Here is a 22,886-nt window from a genome sequence, read left to right on the forward strand (position 1 = left end):
AGAGAACCAAGGGAAGAGGTCAGGCATTTGCCTCATGGTGGATTTTGCAAACACTTTGGTCTGCACAGCCCATTGGGAACTGCGTGAACAATCCCAGGAGAACCTTCTATATTGTATCATAATCATCCATCCCTCTGTTTCTGCTTCAAGTCTTCCCGTGCTTGAGGAGCTGGAGCCCAAACTGCATCAACCACGTACAAGAGAGAGGTATTAGCAGATTCAAGATACAATAGAGGTTTGCGGGTGCTGAGTAATCTTCAGTGGAAAAAAACAACAAAGGGGTTTGGGAAATCCCCCATACATCCCCATAAGAATTCAGTGATACAAAATGTTGAAAGAGGAAAAATAAAAACCTGATAACCATGTGGAAGGAACAGATAGGTAGCCGTGTTGGTCTGCCATAGTCAAAACAAAAAAAATTATGTGGAAGGAAAAATTTAATGTGGAAGGAAAAATTTAATGAGTGAACAAAAAGTACTCCGTGTTGCTACATTTTGTTGTAGGTTGCACTTATACAAAGTATTTCTACTGAGATATATTCTCATTCTGTAAGCACCCACACATGATAATTTCATTTAAAAACTGGGCCATTGTGTCAGTATTCAACACATTATGCTTTAGACAACAGCATAAATTCCTCCTTTATACTTGCTTTTTCTTTTTCTGAAGCTTAAATATTTGGACTAACAGTGCCACACAAGAGAGTGCTTATTTTCTAGTCAGGTATATGTCCTCTAATAATTGGGGCATACCTGTCAGTGCTTCAAGGCTGTTGCTATTCCTCACCCTTAGGTAGTTCCATTTTTTGTAAATTCTTTAAACCTTACATTTTTATATTGTTGTAACCTGCTATGGGAGCTTACGGTGAAGAGCAGGTAGGAAATAATACAACATCATGAGATGGGAACAAAAAAGGAGAAGGGAGAAACTGCAGTATGCTTTTATTTGCTGTGGAAACTTTTGAAAAGTGGGTTGAATGGTCTGGAATTCTGTTTAGCATAGATTAATGAACAAATTGCAAATGAAAACGTTGATGTACCAAACCAAATAGCAGTATGGCATGTAGTTTATAATATAATTCGGTGAAGGAGGTTGGCTAAAGAGCAAGCCCGGAGGAATGTATTAATCATGTCCTGTTGAATGATTTCTGTCTGCTGAGCAGTGGATATTTCATTCAAGTACAGGCTACATCTTATGTATAAGGGAAAGGGAAGATATAAGCAGGGCTCTGTGTGCTGCAATTTGAGGGGGGCATAGAAGATTGTATTGCAAAAAAATAGTTTCCTGAGGCAAGCACAGTAAGTTTCTAGCCCTTACTGCGTTTATCGAAACAGGAGAGTTGATGCAAAGTACATTTATACTTTAAACTGTCCTGTCATCTTTGGCTGAAGGGCAGTATACAAAATTATTAAATAAAAAATAAACATTTCTATGATGCAGAATTTATTCTTATCACATAACTGGGATAAGAGTGGGATTTAAAAAATCATTTAGTAAACCTTTGTGACCTGTGTCTAATCCTCAGGTGAGCCTTTGAGTCACAGTCATTCACTTTAAGTGGGAATTTAGTTACCATCTGACAAAGTGTGATAATGCTCTGTTAATCCTGGTTATCTCCTCCAGTTTCTGTAATGGAAACAAAGCAGTACCTCCAGTAATGAAGCAGCATTCAGGCAAGTGCCCTCCACCCATACTTTTGAGGAAAAACAACATAAACCTGAAGTAGTCAAGGAAAAAACCCAACGTACCTTCTGACAAACTAATTTACAGCCCATTTGTATAATATTTGTAACAATAACTAATAATAATAATAAATTTGTTAATTATACCCTGCCCATTTGGCTGGGCCTCCCTAGCCACTCTGGGGGGCTCCCAACAGAATATTAAAAACACGATAAAACATCAAACATTAAAAACCTCCTTAAACAAAAACTATATGATGTTTTTCACCACTCAAAGTACTTTACATGTGTTTTCTTATTGTAGTCTTTAACAGACACCCTGTAAGGTAGATCAGTATTATCCCCAAAGTGCAAATAGTGGGGGGAGACTGAGATCATTAGGCTGAATTCATGATAGAGGTAAAGTTTGAACCAGGGTCATCCTTACGTAGTTTAGCCTCTTATCTACTGTTCCACACCAGCTTTCTATGTATGATTAGGAACATCATATTATAGAGCCATTTGGGAATACGACTTAAAACTGTAGGTCTTGCCAGATGCAGAAATTTTGTGCATCTAGGAGAGAGTTTCTGGCATATTGTTTTGGTATGCCTATGTGTGCTATGTGCATTTCATAAGACTTCATAATAGAAGACTTCCCAAGTGACTCTTTTGTGCTGTATTTGGTTGAAACAACCTCCCTCTCCTGCCAGAAACAGGAAGAAGTCAGTATGCATGTTTTTATAGTGTATATCTCCCTAAAACACCTGATTGTAGGCTTCTGGGAAGAAACTGAATAGTCACGGTTGACCATTTAAAAAAATAATAATAATGCATAAATATTTGACTGAAACATTTCTTTTTAACCAAGTAATAGTTATGGCTTGTGGGCCCAGTTATGTCCACCAAGCCTCTCCTTTTGGCTTGAGAGACCATTTTAGCCATGCCACAGACACCTGCCCTGAATGTGATGCCATATACAATGTCAGTGTGAGGCAGGTAAATTCATATATTGCTGCTGAAACTCTGTTTACGTGTGCAATTTGATTGCAAACTGTTGCCTCACAATTCAACTTTCTATTTATTTTTATTTATTTTTAAAGGCAAGTTTCTAGTAGAAATATTCTTGAATTTGTGTGTCTGTGAATCTTGAGAAATCCTAACTCTTGAGGGTTTGCTGAATAAGACATTCAGAGTTAGATATACGGCTTTAGTGCTATGCTTGCCTTCGTATTCTTTCCCATAGTTCCCTTTTTCAGAATAAGGAGACAGGTGCTATTCATACAGCTTTCCTTGATGCAGAATTGAGTTACCTCTACGCCTGGGCAACGGTGGGTAGGTGGGCTGCACACTGCTGGTCCATGCTCCCGCGCTGCTTCCGGTGGGGGGGGGGGAGCTGCACCGCTTTGCCGGCAGCCTCCCCCCCTTCCCACTTCCATAGGAGGCTTGGGAGCGGTGGGCAGGTGGTGCGGCGCTGCCCCACACTCCCAACTGCTTCCTGGTATAAGCTCCTGGTATAAGCACTGGGAATACCCAACGCTGAACATGACTATAACCTACTTTAATAAGTGAACGGGCATTTTTGGTTTTAAAATAAAAGGAAAAAGCTCTCATTCTGGTGACTTATGGCTGCTGTTTGTAGAAGGAATAGTGCCAGAATGGTCATATACATGGCCTAGTTCATAATATCTTCCCCAATTATGGAACAAAAGGGCATAACTGTGATGCCAAAACAAGGAAAGGAGTTAATCCGTACACATTCTCAGTGCCCAGCCTCCTCACTAAGGCTGCTTTGTGCCTAGCTGCTTACCCATAAGTAAGCTCAATTTAATTCATTAGGACTTATTTCTGAGTAGGTCTGGCTAGCATTGCACTATATATTATTAATAATAATAATATGTTTTGTCTGCAAGCTTAACTATTTGTGTGTGTGGATATGTTAAGTCAGGATAAACTGCTTTAAAACACTAAAGTCTGAAATCAATAGTAGCATAATTCTACTAGGACCAATTCAAGTCATAGAAGAAATGAATTGAAGCTTTTTTGAGTTCATAACTTTTATCAGGCCGGGTGAGTAGGGATTGTGAGGAAGACAGATGTAATAGTTACTTGGCATAATGGAGAGCCCAGTTTGTGGTAATAGTTGAAGATTGAATGGAGGATAGATTGCACAGGTTGCTCACTGGGGCAAGAAAGGCTGTGCATATAACCATTCTGGCCTGACAGCGCTGATTATGAGTTAATTTCAGGGCACAATTCAAAGTGCTGGTTTTGACCTATAAAGTCTTAGGTTGCCCCCCCCCAACTGACCCAGACCCTGCAATCATCATCTGAGGCCCTTCTTTTTGGGCCCCTCCACAGGCGTTCTGGAAGATGTCAATATGGGAAAAGGGTGTTTTCATTGGGTTAGCTCTCTGCTAGTGGAATGCTTGCTCAGGGCAGGTTTGCCTAGCACCATTGTTGCATATCCTTAAGTGCTATGCAAAAACATACCTTTTTAATCATTTTTAACTCCCAGTGGCCTTTTTGTGTTGGTGAGATGTTTTAATGTAGAGGGTTATTTTCCAATGCTGGTTTTAATGTATCTATGTGTTTGGTTTTTTGCTTAAAATATTCTAACTCGCTTTGAGTTGCTGTGGCAAAAAAAATGACTAATAAACTTCATAGATAATAATAAAAGAAAACCCTTTTTTACTTAGACTTTTGGATTCCCTTTTTCTAATGGACCAAAATTTCTTCCCACATTGTTTTGTCTACTAAAACTGCACACTATTCCTTGGTGCTTAAAAGTCAGGTGGAATGTAATTTTATTGAGGCGACAACTCCTTTAAACAATGGTTTTTGCAACTCCACTGGAATTCTGTAGATAGAAATTGATTTCTCTTATAAAATGATATGCATGGATTCTGATTTTTTGTTTATGTGACAGAACTTGTAAAGTTAATAGATTATATATAGCAACATACCTACTGAGAAGGAGAAATGTCGTTTAAAACATGTCGTTAGGAACAAAGTCTAGGACTTGAAATATCAGAAATGCTATAGAAATGCATATAAAAGAAAGCAGAAGAGGTGAATAAGTTCCCCTTCATTCTGTAATAGTTGATTTCAGCTAAAGACAGGTGTTCTTCCTAATTCAGCTAGGTGCTGCTAAGGAATCAGAGTTTTGCACAGGTATCCTAGTTGGACAACTAACTGAATAACAAAAACAAAACAAGAAGCACTATCCCGCTCAGTTGCTTGGGAGTTGAAAGTCTGGCAGTGTGAGGGGTATCACCAGATTGAATCAAGAAAACCAAAGCAAAACCTTAATAGCTTAATTTACCCAATTCATTATACGCAAAATAGCTCCTAGTCAGAAGTGACTTCTGATTTCCCTAGTGATTTCCTTGAACACAGAAGACACGCTCACATTGAAAACCAGCAGTGGCATCTGAGGAAGAACTATTCTGCTTGAAAAACATCAGGCACAAACCTGTTTGAGATGTGGTTTGTTAACAAGTAAACTGCTTTTTCAGCACCTTGGGTTCACCTCTAATTGAGGAGGTATGGGAGTGAATGCTTACAAATAACTGAAGCAGTATAAAGTTAGCTAAGAAGAGGATTTGCTGTGGGCGCTAGGTAGTATGCCACTTGTGAAAGTATATATGTTCCAAGAAAGGCTCTTGGAATATGGGGGCGGGGGGACAAAGTATTCAGGTTTTGTCCACACATCTTGCTTGGGAGCAATATGACTGGAAAATACCATTTTGATTTCTCTTTTATTAGTGCTTGGATTAAAGTGGAGCAGCTGAAGCCTTATCATGCCCACAAAGAGGAAATGATCAAAATTAACAAAGGCAAGAGGTTCCAGCAAGCTGTAGATGCTGTGGAAGAATTCCTCAAAAAAGGCAAAGGCAAGGACCAGGTGAGTGTCCTTTCACTTAGTTTTGCCTCCTGACACTGTTCCCTGGAATAATGAATGAAATGCTTCCGTTTTTACTTCATTGCCAGGTAGGTGTGACAGACTATGTCTCAAGAATTATACTATGGAACAGTGAAGTTGTAAAGCAGTTAAGTTTCACAATTCTGTCACCTCTCTGACTTCCTTAAAGTGAAGAATGACAAAAGGATCGGCTGGATCTCCTTACAGCGTTGGAATGTGTTTACTATGCACTCTGAAGTTAGAACTTTTTTTTCCCCTTATAAAGTAGGTGTCTGCCTAGAACACACAGCCGTGCTTTGCCTCTCCTTGTCTGTTCTAAATAGTTGCTTGAAACTGCTAAAACCCTGAGTTCAGGGTCCTTGGCATTCTTCAGATATCTGGCAAAACTCATGTTTGGATTTTGTGAGTTTGGGGACAACAAAATCCATGCCAGCTCTTGCCCCTTCTTTTCCTCATCCTCTCTGTTCTGTAATCTCTCAGGCTTCTCATAACTCCACCGAAGAGAAGAATCGGCGGAATTCGAGTGAAGAGAGGGGCAAGCAGTCAGTGGGAGAAGAGAAACACAAAGCCAATTTGTCTGAAGGGAAGCCGAAGAAGAGGGTGTCTTCCGTTTCTTCAGAGCGAGGCTCAAAATCCCCTCTGAAGAGAACATATGAGCAAAGCCCCCGGAAGCGAGGGCGCCCCCCTAAAGATGAGAAGGTTTGTGTTTTGCATCTCCTCCCATGCTCTGTGAGCTTGTCCAGATGGAATGTAACCTTAACAGCCAACCAGATGACTTCATTGTTGTGGCCATTTGAAAAGTTGCATGTGTTAACTGTTCAAAGGTCCACCAGGCAATTCCTTTATTCCTCAGCCATAATCATTTATATTAGTTGGCTCTTCCAAAGTGCTCAGCTTTAGAAGTTTCATGGAGTGGCTCCTCCCTGGGAAATCCAACGAGATAACACCATTTTTCCATCTTGTGCACGCTAACCAAGGAAACAGAGCACAATTTCACCGTCAGTAGTGGTATGTGTTAACATCTCCATCTCATTTGTACGTTTGGTCAGATGACAGCCCTTTCCATCTCATCCTTTCTCCGGTGCAGTCAGGCTGGAAAAGAGCCAGTTGCCTTGATAGATGAGCACGAAGAAAGCTTCTAGAAGTGGATTACGTAGCCAGAAGACATCCGTTTCTATGCATTCCTAATTCTTTGCCAGCCTTTGATTGCTCACCCCCCATTGTGGTCTGTCCCATCCTTGGACACTTGACAGATGTTCACTAGCGGAACGTGGCCACCTCTATCTATTCAAGAAAGTTGGAATCTCCTGGCGGTTGATGTTACCTACTTCAATTCTTACCAGTTGAATGGATTATTATAATGCTAATGCTCCACGAGGCTGAATCTGAATGCCACTAAGAAGCATAAGACAGGATTACTAATCAGCTAAGATTTAGTAGAATTGCATTCCACTCATTTTCAGTTGAATGGTACAAAGTGCTTCCCTCTTTCTCGCTGCCATCTTTTATTAGGTCACAGTTGTGACTCTCATCTTTACTAGTTTGAGGTTTAGATTCCTGCAGTCTGGGAAAACCATTATTGATACTTTATTGGTTACTGACCAGATCCCTGCGTTTAGATGTGATGAACTGCTTGCAAGTAGGATTTTCCCTGAGATTTTATTTTAGGTTATACATTTCCAAAACAGTTGGCTTGAGGGTGTGCATATTTGCTAACTTGTTCTTTTGGAGAGTGTATCAGTACAGTGGAAACTCGAGTTGCAAATATGATCCGTGTGGGAGGCACATTTGCAACCTGCAGCACCACCTCTGCACACACGCACGACGCGATTCAGCCCTTCTGTGTATGCGCAAAATGCGGTTTTGGTGTTTCTGCTCGTGCGTGAGCACCGAAATCCGGAAGTAACTGTTACGGTACTTCCGGGTTTGGCGCGTCCGTAACTCGAAAACGCACAACCCACAGCGTTCGCAACCTGAGGTATGACTGTAGTAAATTTAGCCCTTTGAATTTCAGAAGCATACTAAGTCACTGGCTGAATACCAGGTATGGGGGGTGTCCCTTTTTACATGGTTGATTGCAGAAAAGTTGGCAGTTATGCATGGATTTTCTGGCTGATGGAGAAGCAGCATCAAGAAGTTTGGAAAGAAAAGAGGCTACTGAAAGCAACAGACTTCTTGATGACGCTGCTCATTCAACAACCACTGCTGCATACTCTCTTGCCCATTCTAGAATACTCAGTAATTTTTCAAAATATAATCATTAAAAGAGAGTGGGAGCCCAGTTCCAGTGGAGGACAGCCCTGCTTTTGTAAGAATGGCTGTTGGACCAGGCTTTGTATAGATAGCACTGGCTGTGGCAGTCCAAGTCATCTTGGCAACTGAAATGGTCCTGGTTTGTCACTGTTGTGGAATCTCACTCTGCTTAAAATCAAAAGGGATTGCAAGCTGCTGTAGAAGATGGCTAGAAAACATCTCACTGAGAGGTCTTTTAATCTGTGCACTAAATGGACACTGGTTGGTTGGTTGGTTGGTTGGTTTGGCCTTTTACTTAAAATGTGGTGGAGCTGGGAGGTTTAATGTAGGAGAGTAGTAGAGTTATTGTTGTCACCGGATTCCAAAGATTGTGATGGGATAAAATGCTCCCTAGATTATGATGAGGCTATGGCAACTCCCTCTACACCTTCAGGTGGTTGTTGTAAAATAATTTATACCCACCTTTCAATCCCTACAGATGTCTTTCAAGGTGATAGCTCAATGGGTAGAACGTATGACGTATGAATATGATAATGTTTTGGTCCGTTGAAAAACCTAAAATTCTTAGCCAGATCATTTATTAAAATAGAAAGCAAAAAGTGGTGGTGCTTAGAAGACATGCAGTGAAAATTGGCCAAGATTCCAAAACCAGTAAAGATTTTGTCTTTTGTTCATCGCTTTCCTTCTCCCTCAACAGTAGATATAGATTAGAGTGTAATGTGCTTTTGGCACAATTCTTCATTCCAGAAATTGGGACCCGTTAAGAAGAAACTAGGTTAGAGGTGAAGGGTGGGTTCTGTTTGAGTCAAGGAAAGGGATGCAAATTGATGTTCATATATATATAAATAACAAGAGGTTAATAATGGTAAAAGAGCAAGCTGAGATGTTCTCAGTACATTTCTCCATGACAATAATGGCAGAGGGAAATAAGATAAGATGAGGGAGTCCTTCTTGGAAATAAATGTCATCCTGGCTTGTGAAATTTACTGGATAGCATGTATTGAATCATTGTCATGTGCATTGATTATGTTACGTTCACGATGTTAAACACACCTAATATGGTGTAAGTCTTAGTGAACCTGGGGGTGGGGTGGGGACTTGCTTCCAAGTTTACAATAGGATCTTGCTGCATGGATTATTGCTTGATTGCTTTGAGTCACCTTGAAGCTGCTAAAAGTCCTTGCTTATTTTGGTTAATTTGCTTTTATTGGATTTATTGTCCATTCCACCCACCCAAAGTTCCTAGATATAACAGAAATTAAATCAAATCAATAAATTAACCCATTTTTTAAAAATACTGTACGTTACCAGAATTCAAATTATCTTGGATCTCATTTAACACTACCCATTAAAAGCTGGCCCCAATAAATTATTACTTGCCCAACTTTCACCAAATACTATAAGCTCAGACCTTGGGAAAGAGAACATTTTTTATTGTAGAGTCAACACTTCTCTGTCCTCTGTGTATAGAATACAGATGGACCCTTCCTCACCATTCATTCCTTTCCTTTTTTGCACATGAGAGATGACACTCTCCTAACCAGCCCAGCCATTTGCTCCTAGCGCAAACCCCTTTCTTCCACTGAGAGTTTTTCATATGCCATTTTGCAAGCACGTTCCACTACTTGATTTTGGAAGTTGTATTCCTTTGTAAGAGCAACATTTTCCAAAGACTGATTGGGGATGTGGAAGAGGAAAATATGCTTCATTATATTTGTTACATATTCATTTAGCTGCTATTCAAATATCCTGCGCACAGATTTTTGGGATTCTGTCCGTAAACTTTGTTCTTATTCAATCTCCTCCTTGCTTCACAGGATCTGACAATCCCTGAATCGAGCACAGTGAAGAGAATGATGACTGGCACCATGGCTGGCTTTAAATGGCCACCGAGTGTAAGCGAGGTGATTTAATTCTTTGTCTTTTCCTCAGTGGAAAAAATTCTAGCATTTCTGCTGTTGTACGAAGCACAGAGGGGTGGATCACAGTAATCCTCTACTTTGCATACATCAGAGTTTCTTAATGGAAGGCTTGGTTCCCCAGATTTTGTGCAAGAGACCCTTTCCTTCCTTGCTCTTCCATTTCCAGTCCTCTCTGTGCATGACTTGCATCATGCGCCTTTTCCAGTTTCAAATACTCGCCTCTTGTATTACTTCATCTCCTCTCTCTTACTGTCCCTATTCCTGTACCCATCTCTGCATTGCCCTGGTTACTGTCTGTTTCATATGGGCGAAGGGAAACAAGAGGAGGAGCCATTGGGCTCGCTCTAACATAACACTAAACCATGGTTTAGCATGAACTGAAACAAACCTGAATAAAGCCTTGGACTCACCATCAGCCAAGAGAAGGATTTCTGCAGCATTTGCTTCCATTGAAACCTGGCTTATTATGTGCAAACCAGGCGTTGTGGTTTAAAGATGTTTTGGTCAGCTTCTGAGTAAACCAACTACTAACCATGGATTATGAAGCTGGCTTGCTCAATTTAACCAAAGCTTGTTTTAAACCACAGTTATATTGTGATGACAAGTTAGATTTCAAATCTATAGAAGGCCTCCTGGTTGCATGGGAGAAGATGATTTGCTCTTGCTCATTCCAGCACATGTACATAGTACCAAACCATAGTTTACGGTTGCATACAAACCAGCCCACTGTAGAAGAGGTGTTACTTTTCCATGCATTGGTGCTCTTAAGTCGGGTCACCTGGTGCCATGGTGATGTCAGGTGATTGACAGTTGTGTAACCCTGTTTACCTATCAAAATGGTCTGGGTGTGTGTGTGTGAGGAGCTTGGGATCTGGTCATTCCTCATTGCTGACAACCCATTCTGCAGTCTTTCAGTCTTAAGATGACAATAGTAGTCTTCATCTAATAGCCTAGTTTAATTAGTCTAATAGCTATGCCTTAGCTTCTTAAAACATTTTAAAATTAAATGTATATAAATAATAAAAATATTTTTATATAAGTTAATTCTTAGGATAGCTCTTTAAAATGGTTTAAATCACATACCATGAATTGTATTTAAAGGTCTCAGATTACTATTGCACGAGGCATGCCAGGCCTGAGAAGCAAGCTATAAGCATGTTCTTATATATGTTTACTCAAAAGTAAGGCCCATCAATTTCAGTAAGGCTCATTCCCTGTTTACTTACTTGTAAAGTGTTCTCTGAGAAACTCACTTTGGAAATACACAAAAAAGCTGTTACGTTATGAACATAGTGGCTGAAATGCAAAAATATATCTTGTGAACATGAACAAATATGTTCCTGTCTTTCATCACCAGGTGGTAATCATAAATATTTTCCATCTTTTGGGGGTTTGGGAAATGGGGATGAGACCCACAAAGTGAAGCAATGCAAAGCAAGACATCACTCTTCTCCTCCCCAGAAACACTAGCATGCTCAACTTCAAATTTCCTATCCTCTCCCACCCCTTAGACTCCAATGTTATGTAGTTATAGTAAAGAATGACCCCTCACACTACCAGGCAAAATCCCTGCAACACAGAAGTCATGCAGGTCTGTCCTAGAAAGAAAGGAGGAAAGAATCCAAAGGCAAACACACATCATGTTCAGAATTTGCTTTTTGCATAGCTCAGTATGTTCATTGCTGCCTCTTTGATCTTTGAAATGCAATACTCATAAGCTAGGAGGTAAGGGAAGCTTAGCAGCACAGGTGATTGTCTGGGGCTCCAGGGCTACCACTTTACAGCCCTCTGGCAGCAGTGAGGAGGCAGCCAGCAGGACTTCCTATAAAGAATCCAGCAGTTGGCAAAGTTGGTAGGGCAGGGTTAGTCAATGTGGTGCCCTCCACTGTTGCTGAACTCCCATCAGCCCCAGCCAGCATAACCACTGGTGAGGGATGAAGGGTGTTATAGTCTAGCAATGCCTTGAGGGGCGGGCACCACATGGGCTACTCCTTTACTAGGTCCAATAGCAGAGAGGGGATAGAACTCATGGAATTGTTGGCTGATAGAAGTCTTGTCACGTGATTCTCCCTGCAATTTCCCCTCCCCTCCTACCCTTCATTGCTCAGTTCTGAGGGCCAAACTGCACAAAAAATTAAATACATCTTTGCATTTGGCTTGCAGGGTTTTTAAATACAAATTTCCTTCCAAACCAAATTTTGTATATTTATCACAATTATTTGTATACCGGCCTTCATCCGAAGATCACAGGGTGGTTCACAACATAATATATATATAATATATAATAAAACAAAAACAAACCAGTAATCTCCCGCCTGCAAACACATTTAAACAGCCATAGAATGTTAAGCAGCCAAAGATGTGGTTATAGAGAAACATTTTTGCCTGGCATCTGCAGATAGGTAATGAAGGCATTCCACAAAACGGGAGCCACCACAGGAAAGGCCCATTTTTTGCGTTTCCACCCTCTGGTCCTTTCCTGGAGGAAGCACACAAAGAAGGGCCTCAGAGGATGATCTCTGTATCTGGGCTGGTTCATATGGAAAGAGGCAGTGATGACGAACATCAAAACCTATTACACTGTTAATGCAATACTAATTGAATCTTGCCTTTCTCTTTGTTGTGTGACCATTGGTAGAAAATATAAGGAGGGGTAAGGATGATTAGATAACCAGTCAACACCAATTATTAGTTGAAGAGTTGATAGTGGCTGGTGCCAAGAGGCAGAAGATAAAAAAAAGTAGTCAAAGTAGTTTCTGAGATATCACCTTAGGTTTGATTTTTGGAGTTGGCAAACTGTGTCCCTCACCATTTAATATTTATCAGAAACATTTCACTTAAATTGATGATTTCCATCTAACATGAACATGCTCTTAGAATGGGTAGTACTTAACTGATTTATTTAAAGAAGTAATAAACCGCTCTTCAGACAAAAAAAAAAGGCTTCCTAAGTGACTTTTTTTTTTTAAAAAAAAAGATTTGAGAGCACAGACCTGTAGCAGAATTTTAAGCATGTTTACTCAAAAGTAAATTGTTTGCTGCTTAATAGTGTGCTTAGGATTGCAACTTAGAAACCAATACATTCAGATGAGTCCTGTTTTTAAAAGGAAAGTGCTTTTATGGGATATATCACAAGCTTAAATATATCCCAAGGAGTCATTTTCAAGCAGCCTCCCATAATGTTGCCATGGGTGGCTTTCACTGAAGAGGCTATTGTGTGTATTATGTCCTGGAAATTACTTTCCTTCTCCTGCCAATTCTTTCTGAGCTGAACTCCCCAGCCTGCCTCTCCTGGACTCTCTTAATTCCCACCTCTATTACCAAGCATAATGATAACTTCTTGACACATCCTGTATTAGGTACATAGATAAAAACAAGACTCTTGCTAGTCTGTGGCAGACATCAAGGAGTCTCCTCAGAATTGAGAAAGTGACGACCCATTAAAATGTGTGTGGAGGCTTTTCAGACTTGAAGTTTGGTTGCCTTGGTTTCTAAGTTTGCCTCTTTGCAATTGCAGCCTGTGAAAGATGGCGACCCTCATTTCCATCACTTCCTGCTTAGCCAGACAGAGAAGGTGAGCAATAGGTTTGGCTGATGAGTTCATTGCTTGTGGCACTTAAGGAGTTGAAGTCTCTGTGCCAGGTTTCATTAGTTTTGCTTTGGCATTCATAAGTGAAAATGCCTTTAAAGCTGAGCCGTGTCATCCTCAGATTTCCTTGAGGAACAGCAGTTTTTTACTTGTACATATGGGACAGGTATGATTCCTGGAGCAGGTCACCAGAAGTTGCGCATAAGGCAGCTATAGGGAGATAACAGTCATTTATTTCACCCCACATGCATTTCATAAAGATTCTTCCATCCTAAGGGAGCATGGTTGGGGAGTAGGAAATAGGATGTTGCCTTATACTGAGCCAGATCATTGATCCATCTAGCTCAGTATCACCCTAAGCCTAGACTCTCCACTGACTGGCAGCTGCTCTCCAATGCTGGTGATTGAAACTGGGTCCTTCTGTATGCAAAGCAAGTGCTCTACCCACTGACCTGCAGCTGTTCTCCTGCAATAATTATTTACTTGGGTTTTGTTTGTTTTTTTGCCAGATCTCTCTAAGCTTGGTTCTTCACCTATGAGTTCACAGTGTTATCTGGGATTGCCCTGGAGGGAAGGTGTTGAGCATAAGAACTGTTTTTCTCATACAGAAAGTAGGGTGGGGTGTCTCTGGCTTGATCATAATTATTGTCTATTCATGCTGAGTATATAGGTCTACTTGCCCTGCAAGACAGCAAAAGAGTTTCCCCCAAAATTTGTTATTTTCCTTTTCCTCTCTATGCAGCCAGCTGTTTGCTACCAAGCCATCACAAAGAAGCTGAAGGTGTGTGAAGAGGTATAGCAGACTTCCTTTTTTACTTGCCTGCATTAAAGTTTTGAGACTGCCTGTTTCTGTAAAGTAAAATTATCTTTTATGGCTGTGTTTTTTCTACCCCTTAGGAAACAGGGTCCACGTCTATCCAGGCAGCCGACAGCACGGCTATCAATGGCAGCATCACTCCCACAGACAAGAAGTAAGAACCTCCTTTTCTTTCATTTCCCTCTGATTCTGAAGGCTGCCGTGTCTGCCTGTTGGCTTAAGGAGCACTTTGCAATATAACACATATGATACATATATGTAAACAGTTATAACAATTGCACATATAAAACATTTTAAAAAACCATAGTTATATGTGTAACAGCAGTTGAAAATAAGATCACATATGGAAAACTAATTCAGATTCAAAGCAGATATCAGTTGGGATAAATATTTTAGGATGCTTGTTAAAAGAGGAATGGCTGAGTGAGTTTGTGTTTTTATAAAAGTATTTCTGTGTTACCATATTATAAAATATAAGGGTGATGTACAACAAAACATAAAACACCATTAAAAACAATACAGAGAATCACTAAAGTAACTGGCTAGTCTAAACATTAGAAATTTAAATAGCTGCAAAGGCCTTCCAGGATTAAAAAAAAAAGGGCTCCAAGAGATGCAAGAAAGTCAAAAGCAATGAGTTTCTTGAAGAAGAGCATGATCAAACTATGAGAAACAAAATTAGTAAGACTTCCTGGATATCGTAATGAGCCTGCCTGCTGATCCGATGAATGCATTTTGAAAAATGAAAGTTGCTTTTATCACAACTCTAGGGTCGTTGCATGAATGTGCTGGGAGTTGCCCAGTCAATATGTGGGTGATAGCATTGTCCTGCAAGGCACGTCAGGTGGCCTAATCTGTTTAACCACCAACCCCAAACCACCAGACACATGGGCAGAGGCGGAAGCATTGTACCTTTCAAGAACTGCACTCTGTGACACTTGTGTCCTCTGGCACTTCCTGTGCTTCCCCCTCTCTAGAGTGACAGGAGCTACAGTTGCACTTCCTGCCTCGCTCTCGGAAGCAATTTCCCTCCTGCTCCGATGCAGAACAGGCTGTGGCCTGTTTGTCGCTGGAGCTGTCTCGGAATGTCCGTTTTTCAGGCTTGCTGAAGGGAAACTTAATATATAACAATGAAAGTATTCAGGTAAACCCTTTCCCCTTAGCAATTCGGAAGCAGACAATGCGTCCCTCTGGGTTGGGCTCTGTTAGTGTGAAAATGTCTTAGCAGTGGCTTGCCGCAAGCCTCTCAGGGTGGTTTAGTTAAGCATTGCAAGTGCTGCCAGCTGTGAACTGAACAGCAGACATACAGGAAGCTAAAATGTGTTAGCTTTATTAAGATCAGTTTTGAAACGACTTTGTTAATTGAGGAGGGAAACAGTCACTTGTACTCTTTGTAAGTTTCCAAGGGTAATTTGTCTTTGTTCCATTCTGGTATCCCTTGTTCTTGCCACTGCCTCTTTATAGTTTACTTAAAGTGCATGCAGGGTCCTCTCAACCAAAATTCTTCCAATACCCCCCTCCCCTCCTTACTAATTTGGATAAGGAATGTTGCATGTTAGCAGTGGCTTTTCCTAAGCATGAAACCAGAGTGGCTGCTAACATGTGAACTGTAGCTTAAACAAGCACTTAATTCTCTTTAAGTGGCATGGCAGAAAGATTTACAAAAACATAAGTGACTTTTGATCTATGAGTTGTGCACCAGGATACCAAATGCTGTGTTGAGCCTTCTGAGGCAAACTAGCTAAGAGAGGGAGTTGCCCAGTCATTGCTGAACTGTACTCAAATTTAGACCTTGCACATGCAGACCCAAGACATTTTTCACTGCACCGTCCTAGTCTGTTTTGTGCTATCAATATGACTTTGTGCACCCAGTTCTTTGCCCTTCTAGGATGAGGTTCTCTTATCTTCCTGAGCAGAAAGTAATGTCTCTTAAGTCCAGACTGCTTGTTTAGGCATGCTGTATAGAGCAGATTTTTGATGTCTGTCAGCCATTGGCTCTTTGCTAGGGATATAAATGTGATCCTTTTGGTGTTCCTGCTCCTGAGAACATTGGTGCTCACTCAATAAATCCTCTGTTACTATGAATTACGCACTTTGCTGCCTCTGTATATCTGTTTCCATGAAGCTTGAACCCCACAAAGCCTCAAAGAGCCTCTGCGTCTATATCTCCAACCTCACATTAAGCCCTTATGCAAATTTCCAACGCTACAAACTTCCTTCTCTCCTCCCCAGGATAGGGTTCCTTGGCCTTGGCCTGATGGGGAGTGGCATCGTGTCCAACTTACTAAAAATGGGTCACACTGTCACGGTCTGGAACCGGACTGCTGAAAAGGTGAGTTCATTCTTTGGGAAGTATGAGGCGATATCATACATGGTCTTAGTCACCTAGTCTAAGCTTCTTCATCTGCAGAGAGACTTCATTATGAAGCTGTGGCGACTTTCAGCTTGGCTGACCTTAAGCCATCATCCCAAATGTGAACAGTGGGGTTTCACTGAGCTTGGAAGTATAGTAATGAGGAGAAGCCATTTAGACAAAAAGTATGCCTTTCTGTCAGTCACGTCTGAGACATGCATTTCTGAGCTCCACCACTGCTGTGACAAAGTCAGCTTAAATTATCACACCAGAACATAGTAGCCATGGTAACATTTTCCTTCCCTCTGCTTCATGTTCTCTCCTCTCATTTTGTGCTATTTTTGTGGCTAGTAGCAGAAGCTCTGCCTTCTGATCTCTGGAACAGCTGTGTCCACATCATTCTTGTATCAAGTTTTTGGAGATGGATTTCTTTATTTGAAGCATTGGTTTACCCTGCCCTTCAGCCAAAAAGGCTCCTGGAATAGCTTGTATATGAGATCAGTGGTATACAAACCAGTCCCTTCAGGCTTGCAACCTAACAGATACAACACAAGAGGGAAGAGGAAGAGAAGCTGACTCAGGCATCAGTTCGTAGTGAACACATAATAGCTTTTGAATGGGAAGATTTGAATGAGAGGAGGCCAGTGGCAGCCTGTCTCAGCAGAGTCAATGGAGTGGACCCTGAAGCCCCTCTGTCCCTCTGCTACAGCCAGCTGGAATGGCTAGTCTATAGATTGCTTGAGCACAGTGGAGTGAGAGACAGTGTGCATGTCTAATTCTTAAAAACAGTGATCAAACTCACAATGGTGAACCCCCCCCCCTTATTCTGGGGTAAAAGCAATCAAGAGACTTGGTTTTGGAGCTACCATCTAGCGGCCTGTGGCAGCAGGGGAATGGCCCAAATGTTCAGTGCTCACACAGAGATGATAAAAGCTAATGCCAGGACCCATACCCAGCTACTGCCACCAGTAGAAAGTAGCAGGTTGTCTTCTGTCATTCAGGACAGGTGAGGTTTTCTATTCCCCACCAGCCCGCATGGGCTTTGTTTTGGAACTGGGCTCTAGCTGTTGCTACCTGTTTGGCTATTAGAAGGTAGCCTGCTATCATTGGCCTCTTGAGCTGTGCGCCTGATAAGTTGCTATGGAAGCCCTGGGGTCTTTGGAATGCTCCTTGAAATGCGCTGCCTAAAGTAAGAGGATAGCTAACCACTCTAGAAAGCAGAGAAGAGAACCTGACATCACTGAACATGATCTCCACACCCCAGAAAACAAGGTTCTTCTAAATAGCCTAGCCCTGTTTCATTTTGTTCATGTGAATGTGGTCCAGGATGCAATCCTCTTCAGTTCACCATGGGCACATCAGGGTCCCTGGTAGAGCAAAGCCAGCTTTGACCTTTATTATTCAATGGTTTCCATTTCTTACATTTGGGTCTGTGACTTTTGCAGTGTGATTTGTTCATCCAGGAGGGGGCAAGGTTGGGAAGAACCCCCGCTGAAGTGGTCTCCACCTGTGACATCACTTTCGCCTGCGTATCTGATCCAAAGGCAGCCAAGGATGTAAGGATTGTCTCTTTTTCTTGCACGCTCTCACCTTTCTCTCAGTGCTGTACACAGCGCTGACTTTCCATGACCAAAAACTCTTCCAAAACATACTGACTCCTGATGAATGAATCCCTCCATTGATTGCAGTCATGAATCTCTGCAGCTCTTTAATTCTAAGCCAGGAAAGTGCAGAAATCATATTCCTCATTGTAATGGATGCCCCAAAGTTTGTCTGGTACAGTAATTCCCAAACTGCATCAGGGCATGCTAAGTGTACTGCAAGAGAGGCTGAAGTGTGCCTTGAAAAAATTAGTAAACTGGAGGCGTCGTCCATTCTGTGTTCCTTATAGCAGTGAGGGCCCGTGCAACATTGATTAACCTTCCTCACTTTTTACTTAGCATATATATAAGGACATGCTAGAATTAGACTATTTGAATTGTATCAGAATATTCAATTGGAATAAGTGTGTGCTAGGATTCCCTTATGCAATTGCTGATGGAGGCAAGAAAAGGCCAGAAGCATCACTGTTGTCTTGCCTTGACTGGGAAGGGGGAAACAGGAGGTAGTGGTAGTTTCAAGGAGGAAGCCTGGCTGCTGTTCTGAGAACAGAAATTGTGAGAATTAAGAGTGAAGTGTGCCTCCCAGTTTTAAATCATGGATGGAAACTGATCAGAGTATCAAAACATGGCTCTAGTATGTAGAACAAGGTTACCCTGTCTTTTCAGCTGTATGTTGATATTTTCTGCCCAAATGCTTAATCTCCTTCTAAAGGCTTTTCTGTCAAATGACTGGAATAGTTCACAGTAGGTTTGGGCAGAGCTGGTTACTTTTGCTTTTTGTTTTCTTCATTTTGTGTGGTTGCTGGTGTAGTGTATGTTTATAATTTTCATGATCCTCTTTGAAGGCTGTAGTCTAAAGGCAATATATAAAACAAATAAAGGACTGTGTGTGCTCTGGGATAGGATAACCACAGTCAGCCACAGAAGCAAATTGTATCACTTCACAGTTTAAAATGTTTTAGATAACTTTATTGTGACTTTTCCATAACCGCAGCCAACCCTGTGAGAGGTTGCTATTGTTCCCATTTTACAGCTGAGGAACAGAGGCTGAGAGTGACTTGGATGAGACCATCAAGAGGTGGAGCTTGAACCTCGGTCTCAAAGGCTGAGGTCATGGAGTTTGATTAGTGTGTGCTTTCCCAGTAGCACACTCCTAAAACCCGAGACTACTAATAGAGGGCGGAATAAAGAGGACTGTGCTTGTGCTACACGTTTTGTAGCTCTTATGTGGTTGTAAGAGTAGCCTTGAAAAACTGTTATCTCAGAAAAGCAGCAGAGAATCCCCAGGCACAGTTAAGTATATTTTTCTATTTATTAAGTGATTTTGCTCCAGGGTCCTACCTAAGCTCATGTTATCCATACAACTCAACCAATGCACAATACAAGTAAAATACACAAAAATAATTGTGTGGCTGAGTGTATATGAAGTAGAGTAACACAAAATGTATGATCTACTCCTCCTAATAGGACCTAAGAAGCTACCATTGTGCCAGGTCAGACCAAGTCCATCTAGCCCCGGAGTTAGGCAACTCTTCATCTGCTACCTTTTTAAAAAAGGATTTTCCCTCCCCATATCATTTAAAATGGCCTGTTGTCATAACCAGCACCCAATCCAGAGCCCTACAATGTCAACACATCAATCAAATCTTACCCCTGCTGTTTTATATATATGTAACTGCAAGGCTGTGAAGTTAATAGAATGGGAGGTTTCATCCTTGAGTAAGAAGTTGGGCTGCATGAATTTTGGATTCCTTTTGAGTTAATGTTTTATACAGGTGCTGCAGTATAGCACTGCAGATTTGTGCGCATGCTCGGCTGACCCTGTGAGAAACTAGTCGTATTTCTGTGTGGTCCAGTTCCTCCCCTCTGCCTGGAACTGCAAATAGTAACACATCCTAATAGAGCTTCAACCAGACATCCCTTATCCAAGATAGAGAGAAAATGTAGCCCAAGGCAGTAATGCCATCATCTTCCTGATCCTTTGTTAGAGCTTCCTTAAAACTATCCTCTGTCTAAAGTGAATAGCAGCATCCTACAAGGTAAATAATGTTGAGGCCACTCAAGTCATGGGGGCACTTTCAGCAAGCCCTTGTGCAGAGATGGTTAGCAGGAGGCCCTTTAGCATTGGCATAGGTGGGTTTCTTTTGCAGACATCCTATTGCTTTGGCGCTCTTCTATTCCCACAGCTGGTGCTTGGTCCTAGTGGAGTGCTCCAGGGTATACGTCCAGGAAAGTGCTACGTGGACATGTCCACCGTGGATGCAGACACTGTTACAGAACTGGCTCAGGTAAGCATTGCAAACTGAGTGCCTGGTAATAGGGTTAGCTCTACTTCAGGATGGTGTTCATTCACTCTTTTTCCGCTACATGCAAATTCTGCCTTAAAAGAGCCAGGCAATTTGCAAGCTTACTAAAAATTGAGACCTGTAACCAGGGATTCGGATTTTTGATTCAAATGATTTTTGGAAGTCTGCCTCACCTCCCTGTACCCTGTTCTTCAATCTAAAGAAATGGTAGCCAGTGTGGTGCCCTCCAGATACTGTTGGAGTCCACAAACAACTGGAGGGCACCAAGTTGGCTGCCCCTAAATTGATGTGACCTTTCAGTTCCCTCAAAAGTAGCTGCGCTGTCAATAGTCTCCTGCTGACACACTCAACATTAGCCAATATATGGGGTGTTTTCAACATCAGTGTCACCACAGCAGGTTAACCCAATGGCTAGAAGGAGTTCATGGGTGCTCCTGTCATTAATAGGTGCTTGGGGTTTCCTGTATTTCCTGATGGTTTTCAAGGCATAGTTTTCCTCTTTGACCTCTTGGTTGGTTCCATATGTGTGTGCCCCATTTAATTGGGACATTTCTTCTCGTTTCTTCCAGGTGATCGTATCCAGGGGTGGTCGCTTCCTGGAGGCACCAGTTTCAGGGAACCAACAACTCTCTAATGATGGCATGCTGGTGATACTAGCCGCCGGTGACAGGGGCTTATATGAAGACTGCAGTAGTTGTTTCCAAGCAATGGGGAAAACCTCTTTTTTTCTAGGTAATATCTTCCATCCCAGAGCTGAAGAGAATCATAGTAGGCTGATTATAGGCAGAATATAGTTTAAGCCCACTGGATTCAGTTGGCTTTAGTGGGCCTCGATTTGTATAGTAAGGATGGGCATTCTGTGGTCCTCCACACTGTTGTTCAACTAAAATTCCCAGCAGCTCCAGGCCAGCTGATGGCCAGTAATCAGGAGTTGATCTGGAGGGCACTGTGTTGCCCACCCTTGCTATCAGTATCTCCATTCTGAGAGGTGGAATAGGAAGGTGAGTCTCCCCTCAGCATGTTTAGGCAAGAGAACATAAAACTGTGTGGTCAAAAAAATAGTTTTGGAATCCAGAGTCTGTCTGAAGCAGTGATACAGGCAACCCCTGATTTGCAGAAGGGTTGTGTAAGGAGTCACATGCACAACTGCGGAGCACACATAAGCCCACTATGCTCCCACCCCCTGTTATGCCCCCTTTTCTAGCCGCTTCCAGGCTGCTGTCATGCACGCATTCATATTAGGGATTCAGTCCACCCACCCGAAACAGAAGATGTGGTTGCTTTCACTCGGTGTCTTTCAGAACGGCTTAGATCTCAGTGGGCATGGTGCAGGTTCTTGGTTTTTTCCTTATATAGAGCTGTCAAACAGTGTGTGCCTCTCTCACAGGGGAAGTGGGCAACGCTGCCAAGATGATGCTCATTGTGAACATGGTCCAAGGAAGCTTCATGGCCACAATAGCAGAAGGACTAACTCTGGCTCAAGTGACTGGTCAGTCGCAGCAGACTCTTCTGGATATCCTCAACCAGGGACAGCTCGCCAGCATCTTCTTGGACCAGAAGTGCCAAAGTAAAGTTCTCTCCCATCTTTTCTTCTTAACCAGAAAGCTGGTTTAAGTGTCACCAAACAGTTGCATAGTGGGGTTCAAAGAGTGGGGGAAAGGATATAAGCATTGCTTCTGGGATTCACTATTCCATTAGTGTAGTGTAGGATGGATTTGCTGCAGATTCATACTCCCACATCCAAGCCAAAGATTTTATCCACTGAACATTGCAAGCTTGTTGCTACTTCATCTGTCTTCACAGCCAGGCTTTTAAAAATATGGGGTGATACAGGAGGTCCGTGGTTGGGGGAGGGTCACAGTTTAGCAGTGTTACTGAAAGGAGGGTTAGGAAAGATATCTGCCTTGAAGATCCCTTTTAGAGTAGCAATCTGACTCTACTTGATGTCTTTAAGCAGGATCAGTTTGATCCTGGCACTGGTGAAATCTGCAAGGGAAGAGAGAAAGCAAGTCAGCAGCTGGGAAAGTGGAATGTGAAATGTACCTGGGGTTTTGTTTCTTTTCTTTTTTTCCAGACATCCTGCAAGGAAATTTTAAACCAGATTTCTACCTGAAATACATCCAGAAGGATCTCAGATTAGCCATTGCACTAGGCGATTCTGTTAACCACCCAACTCCCATGGCAGCTGCAGCCAATGAGGTATGTGTGCTGCCCAGGTCTCCTCTCTTGCTCCAGTTCCATCTTCAGGAGAGCTCCTGATACCCCTTTTTGTAAAGGTCAGGGGAGTTGCCACTTTGGTCCTGCATGGCCAAGCCTCTTTGGGTGCCTTGGCCACGCGGCCCCCAGTCTTCCAACTTTGGAGGTATGGCTCACTGGCAAAGGACTCCCACCCTCCTTCTTAGCTTCAAAGTTTGGAAATAGGCTGGACCACCCACCATGCTCGCCAGGGGGACGCATCA

At 42.1% G+C, this 22,886-nt stretch overlaps 1 protein-coding gene across 36 annotated transcripts in view; it reads left to right on the forward strand.

Annotated features, from left to right (window-relative positions):
- The window catches only part of GLYR1 (glyoxylate reductase 1 homolog), a 41,265-nt gene that overhangs the window by 14,038 nt on the left and 4,341 nt on the right, over positions 1-22,886 (forward strand). For 2 of the 36 annotated variants that reach the window (XM_083710896.1, XM_083710905.1), the window contains exons 4-15: positions 5,430-5,568; positions 6,067-6,285; positions 9,657-9,743; positions 13,279-13,335; positions 14,093-14,143; positions 14,248-14,321; positions 16,400-16,499; positions 17,966-18,076; positions 20,308-20,409; positions 20,997-21,159; positions 21,815-21,994; positions 22,502-22,626. In XM_083710896.1, the coding sequence (XP_083567022.1) occupies positions 5,430-5,568; positions 6,067-6,285; positions 9,657-9,743; positions 13,279-13,335; positions 14,093-14,143; positions 14,248-14,321; positions 16,400-16,499; positions 17,966-18,076; positions 20,308-20,409; positions 20,997-21,159; positions 21,815-21,994; positions 22,502-22,626 (1,408 nt within the window). The remainder of the gene's footprint in view (positions 1-5,429; positions 5,569-6,066; positions 6,286-9,656; positions 9,744-13,278; positions 13,336-14,092; positions 14,144-14,247; positions 14,322-16,399; positions 16,500-17,965; positions 18,077-20,307; positions 20,410-20,996; positions 21,160-21,814; positions 21,995-22,501; positions 22,627-22,886) is intronic. The other 34 variants (XM_083710927.1, XM_083710913.1, XM_083710926.1 and 31 more) reach the window with 26 other exon arrangements.

The sequence above is a fragment of the Podarcis gaigeae genome (assembly GCF_964106915.1).
Source record: "Podarcis gaigeae genome assembly, chromosome: 14".
NCBI lineage: Eukaryota > Metazoa > Chordata > Lepidosauria > Squamata > Lacertidae > Podarcis > Podarcis gaigeae.